The 5698-nt window shown below is 41.3% G+C and overlaps 1 protein-coding gene across 11 annotated transcripts in view; it reads right to left on the bottom strand.

The window, feature by feature from the left end:
• Nucleotides 1-5698, bottom strand: part of LOC144302276 (uncharacterized) — a 66214-nt gene that overhangs the window by 25721 nt on the left and 34795 nt on the right. For 6 of the 11 annotated variants that reach the window (XR_013369111.1, XR_013369114.1, XR_013369115.1 and 3 more), the window contains exons 2-3: nt 4983-5047; nt 1260-1383 (exon numbers count right to left, since the gene is read on the bottom strand). Coding sequence is in view for 2 of the 11 variants with exons in the window: in XM_077879546.1 (XP_077735672.1) it covers nt 1318-1383; nt 4983-5047 (131 nt within the window). In the remaining 9 variants the exon portion in view is untranslated. Of the gene's footprint in view, nt 1-45; nt 1384-4982; nt 5048-5698 lie in introns of those variants that run through there. The other 5 variants (XM_077879547.1, XM_077879546.1, XR_013369118.1 and 2 more) reach the window with 4 other exon arrangements.

The following is a 5698-nucleotide window of genomic DNA, read 5'->3' as shown; positions in this document are numbered from 1 at the left end:
CTGCATGAAAATAATTATTGTTCTGTATCAGATGACTTTCTCATATTTTAGTGAGATCAAAGAAAGAACTTTATTTTTTTATTTATTTATGATAGTCACAGAGAGAGAGAGGCAGAGACATAGGCAGAGGGAGAAGCAGGCTCCATGCACCAGGAGCCCAACATGGGATTTGATCCCTGGTCTCCAGGATTGCGCCCTGGGCCAAAGGCAAGCGCCAAACCGCTGTGCCACCCAGGGATCCCCAAGAAAGAACATTTTAATTCTGTCCAAGCTAATCTTGAGGAAAAAAGTCTAACTTCTGGGTACTCTGGAAATATTGGAAATTCCACATTAAAGAAGATACATTTTTGAATTGATAACTAAGCTGATATGTGAAAGCCTTTACAAATATGAATACAGAAATGACTAATTTAGAATTAATGTCAGCAAGTTCCTCAGTTGGTCTATTTTCACAAGAATGTGCTTCATACTGCTTAAGACTAGTTATTGGGTAAAACATAAAAATAACAATCTATATTTTCATGGATCTAAGACTGTAACAGTCTATTAGGTGACTTGTTATTAGGTTTACTATTGTTTCATTACCTTAGTATTGACCGTATTTAGGTCCACTTTTCTCTATAGACATTGTTTCCTTCAAGTCCTATTTTCATCACAAAGATCGTTTTACTGTCAAACAAAATTAAGTGGTTCCAAATTGTGCAATCACTTTTATGTTATTTGCTCAAAATAGGTGGGTCTTGCATTAATTCACTTTTGTTTTAATCCCTTCCTATCCTGTAACCTGAGAAAATGAAAGTTTATCTGGATTACGTTTATGTTTAATATCAACATGGTTTGTAAGTAATGGAAAACCACTCATTCTCATAGCTGACAGCCCCTGAACCCCAGTTCTCTGCAGAACAGCCAGAGGTGTGTGCAGTGTGTCTGCACTTGAAGGCCACAGACTGTGTGCAGAATCAAGAGCTCTGTTGGAACATGTGTGGTGCAAAGCCAGCTCTGGTGCATAAGCAACATGTGGGATTTAAAGTTTATTCTTGGCTGGTGTCTCTGGAGAAATATTGTTCTCTGTTTAAAAACCAGCTTTCCAGGGGGGCGGGGAAGTGTCCCGGGCAGGCTCAGTAGGGACAGCATGTGACTCTCAATCTCACGGTTGTGAATTCAAAACCCTACATTAGGCATAGAAATTGCTAAATTTCTCATAAATAAATAGATAGATAGACTAATAATAATAAATAAACCAACCCAACTTTCCATACACAATTGATCTATTGGTCCACACAGCCATTGTCATCGGATCATGGGTTGTTCTTTCAGTCATTTTGCTTCCATCAGCGTCACTTGTTTGCGATGATTCTTGGAAAGCTTAGTCAAGAGGATTTCCTAAAATTAAAAAAAAAAGTATTTCCAGCTTAGTCTGGATGGGCTATAAAAACCATCTGCATAGGCAGCTTATTTAAACCAGGAATGTGTTCTGAGAAGCATTGCTAAGTACAGAAACATTTTTTCCATTGAAATAGCTTATTTGTAAATAAAGAATTTTGTTGTTGTTCCTAACTTATAAAGCCTCACATGAAATATTTAGATGGAACCAAACAGAGGAGGTTGGCGGTTAAAATCCTAGTTTTAAAATGTATGATCATGTATGACCATGTCTAGTTTTAAAATGTATGTTATGTATGACTATAGCATTTTACACTTTTGTTCATCCTCAAGTTTAAAAAGGTGGAATGAGGGTCAAGCCAGCAATGCTAAAATGCTTCATGGACACTGTATAGCTTTACTCTGTTGCACCTAACCATAGATAAACAAATTTATCAGGACAAACAGCAAAGTCTGAGACTTTTTTCCTGGCCCTATTTCTTGTTATCACTGCCATCCCTAAGGACAAAATCTGGGAAACAACATGGGAACTGCTTCACATAGCTGGCAGCACGTGCACGAATTTCCTTTGGGTGCTGGCTTCTCTGTTGGACTGAGCTTCATGGAAAGGACCTCAGGGCCTGGTGAAGAGAAGCAGCTGGTGTAAACTGACCAACAACTGGAAAGTTGCTTGAATGTTCTAGAACTTTCAGTATGTGATTCCAAGTAGACACATTTATGACTCCCTTCAATAACAAAGGAATAGAGATGAGCTAATGGATGGTGAAAGTGATGTTTGTTATAAAATATTCATATCCTTGTAGGTAAATAGGAGAAGGTAAATAGGAGAAGGTCACCACCTTATCAGAGGTGACCTTTTGGCTGTAATTTAACATGCTGGATAGATTAAAAGAAAAACAGCCCCGGTGGATGTGTGATCTACATTTAATGCGTCAGCCAGCAATAGGTAAATAAGAAATTAATGTTTCCACTTGGTTTATATTTCACAAGGTAATAATGGACACTTGAATCTGCTTGTGAGACCAATTATATTTAGCAGTTGCATTTTTGGCTGTCCCTCCTGTAGATCTTGACAAGTACAGGGGAATGTAAAGATAATCTATATACTGTACAAGAAAAGGAAACACTGCATGATTCTCTTTTTAGAGCAAGGAGGAAAGTGGCTTTTTCCCTTTGAAAATTGTGGCAGAGCAGTACTCTTAAAACTATTCATGGTGAGGGACAAGTTTTTAAACTTCCTAATGCTTTGCAGACTGGCACTTTCATAAAATACAATAAAAATACTACACCAAGGGGCACCTGGGTGACTCAGGGGTTGAGCTTCTGCCTTTGGCTCAGGATGTGACCCCTGGGGCCTGGGATCGAGTCCCACATCAGGCCACCCGTGAGGAACCTGCTTCTCCCTCTGCCTGTGTCTCTGCCTCTCTCTGTGTGTCTCTCATGAATAAATAAAAGCTTTTTTAAAAATGTTACACCAAGATCAAGTTCCTATAAAAGTTTCTAAACATTTTTTTCTCAATTTCTGTATATGTTAGCAGACTGGCAACAAAGGGTTCATGATGTGATGGTGGTCTGGAGAGCCCACTTTAACAGCACTGAAATAGGAGTTTCAGGCCAGAATCAATAGATTCTGATGCAATTTATCTGGGAGTTTGGGATTTTGCCCAGATTTAGGGCAATGCGTTTTTGTTGTTGTTGTTTTGTGGGGTTATTGCTGTTACCGATCCAGTCAAGACACAGTATATAGTCATGCACTGTGTGCCTCGCTCGGGGCACCTGACTGAGGAGGTGAATGCAGCTGGGATCTCCCCTCCAGGCTTTCATAGGTTTCTATAGTCTCTTAGCAGAAAGTAGCAAGAAACTCATTTTGATTTTGGTTCTTTGTGCTAACAAAAATCTTCATTATGTGGAGGCCGAGAAAAATCAAGGCCACTCCACCTCAAGTTTAGCATTAGCACAAGTACAGCCATCTTAGGCCCCTGTGAATAAGAGCTGAACTTTATAGGAAAAACTGCAGAATGTCCTCAATGTCCTCGGCAGGTAATCCCATATCAGAAAGACAACAGAGCCCACACCTGTGGTAGAAAGTCCCATATTAGAATGAGAACAGAGCTCAATGCCCTGGAAAGCCCCATATCAAAATGTAAACAGAACTTGAGGAATTGCTCCAGCCCTTCTGAAAATCCCCTAGACCAGCCTATAAAAAACCCAGCTGTAACCCATTTTGGGGTCCAAGTCCCTGCTCCGCTATGTCGGGTATACTTGGACCCAAGCTCGAGCTTGCTAATAAACCCTCGTGTGCTTGCATTGGTGTCAGCTCCCTGGTGGTTTCTCGGATTCTTAATCTTGGACACAACACATTACACTTTATTTCTTTGCTGGATTTCAAGCTCCTGTGGTAGGGGAGGTGGGTCCTATATCATTCTGAGGAGAACAGTGTTCAGACAAATATCAGATGAATTCCAAATTGCAAGGTGATGAGAACCAAGCACAGCTGTTAATACTTAAAGAAGCAAAGAACCTAATAGTGTGGGTATCTTCCCTGAAATGCCTTTGATCCAGAATTTAAAGAGAACAAGTTTTTATTTTATTTTATGTATTTATTTATTTATTTTATAAATTTATTTTTTATTGGTGTTTAATTTGCCAACATATTGAATAACACTCAGTGCTCATCCCATCAAGTGCCCCCCTCAGTGCCCATCACCCAGTCACCCCCACCCCCCACCCACCTCCCTTTCTACCACCCCTAGTTCGTTTCCCAGAGTTAGGAGTGCGAGTAAGTTTTTAGGCATCCTAGGAAGATACGCTTTCTGAAGTTAATGATACTTCCACATACTCATCAAGTCAGTATGACCTATGGAATGGCCACAGTAGACATTAGAGATCAAACCAAGTTTTGCTAACATTGTAGCTCTAATGAGGTTAAAATTAATCAAGGATACTGACTTCACCCAGAAACAGATTTTTATTTTTTATTTACTTTTTTTTAAAAGATTTTATTTATTCATGAGTGACACACACACAGGCAGAGACACAGGCAGAGGGAGAAGCAGGCTCCACGCAGGGAGCCGGATGCAGGACTCAATCCCAGGACCCCGGGAAACACCCTGAGCCAAACAAAGGCAGCCACTCAACCACTGAGCCACCCAGGTGTCCCCAGAAACAGATTTTTAAATAAATTATGGCCTGTGAAAGAATGTTATTAAGTAGGGTCATGGATTTCTAAAAATGAATAGAACACTTGTGCTTTGTTCTGTGCCTGTGGACGAGGCCTGACCTGGGCCTGGACTATGCCAAGCAGGTCCCAGGTTGGAGACAACAATGCGGGGTCAGGCTGGTGTAGCTAGCAAGAAGCAAGGTCATGGGCAGCCTGAACTTGCAAATCCATGGCAGGAACACTTGAGTGTATCTCAGATCTTTATCAAAGTCAGAAGCAGAAGGACACACCCAAGGTGCACAACTGAAATCAGAAAAATGAAGTCCTAGAAACTTATTACCAATACAGAGGACAACACTCTTAGTGGCAAGTGAGATGGGAGGGGCTTAAGTAACAGGCTTTTCCACCAGACTCTGTTAACCAGATACACCCATTATACCTTGGTTCCTGACGGTCTTTGAAGTCCCAAAGACGACCATCTGCTGCTTGGTCTTCGCAGGACTCCTATATGGTGGGCGAAAGAGGAGCCACAGGGTAAATTTCTACAGTAAGGAAGGGCCCACCCATGGCCTTGCAACCAAATGTCATACTCTATCCAATCATCTGTGGCTAGTGTCTGGCCTTACAGCACAGATTCAAAATTTCTGGGAAGTGGGTGTGAGCACAGTGTGCCTTGAACCACATCTATCATACGTGGAGATTTTTACAACTCACATGAGTGATCTTACAGCGATGGAAGAAGAATCTAGTTCAGATCACCATGTAATTGAGGTTAGTAATCTTATCAGTGAGCATCATCACTGATAAAAATGTTAATGAATTCACTGGAGAGAAGCACAAATCTCCAAGGGCCCCAAAAGGGCAGGGTAACCATCACACAGGGTTGCCCACCTGAGGTTGTTTTCTCAGTAGTCAAAGTGGAAGGTAAAAAGAGGAAAAAGTTGCAGGTGCCCAGAGTAATTAACCTTGTGTGCAGATTTGTTGCTGTTGATTTATTTAAATAGCTGAGAAGATACATGTGGTATTTTCAAAGTGCAGACCAGGGGCATCTGAGTGGCTCAGTCAGTTGGGCCTCCTGATTTGATTTTGGCTCAGGTCATGATCTCTGGTCCTCTGATTCAGCCCTGGGTGGGGCTCTGTGCTCAGCGTAGAGTC

This window comes from Canis aureus, chromosome 31 (genome assembly GCF_053574225.1).
Source record: "Canis aureus isolate CA01 chromosome 31, VMU_Caureus_v.1.0, whole genome shotgun sequence".
NCBI classification, from domain to species: domain Eukaryota; kingdom Metazoa; phylum Chordata; class Mammalia; order Carnivora; family Canidae; genus Canis; species Canis aureus.
This window is presented reverse-complemented; position numbering and strand designations above follow the sequence as displayed.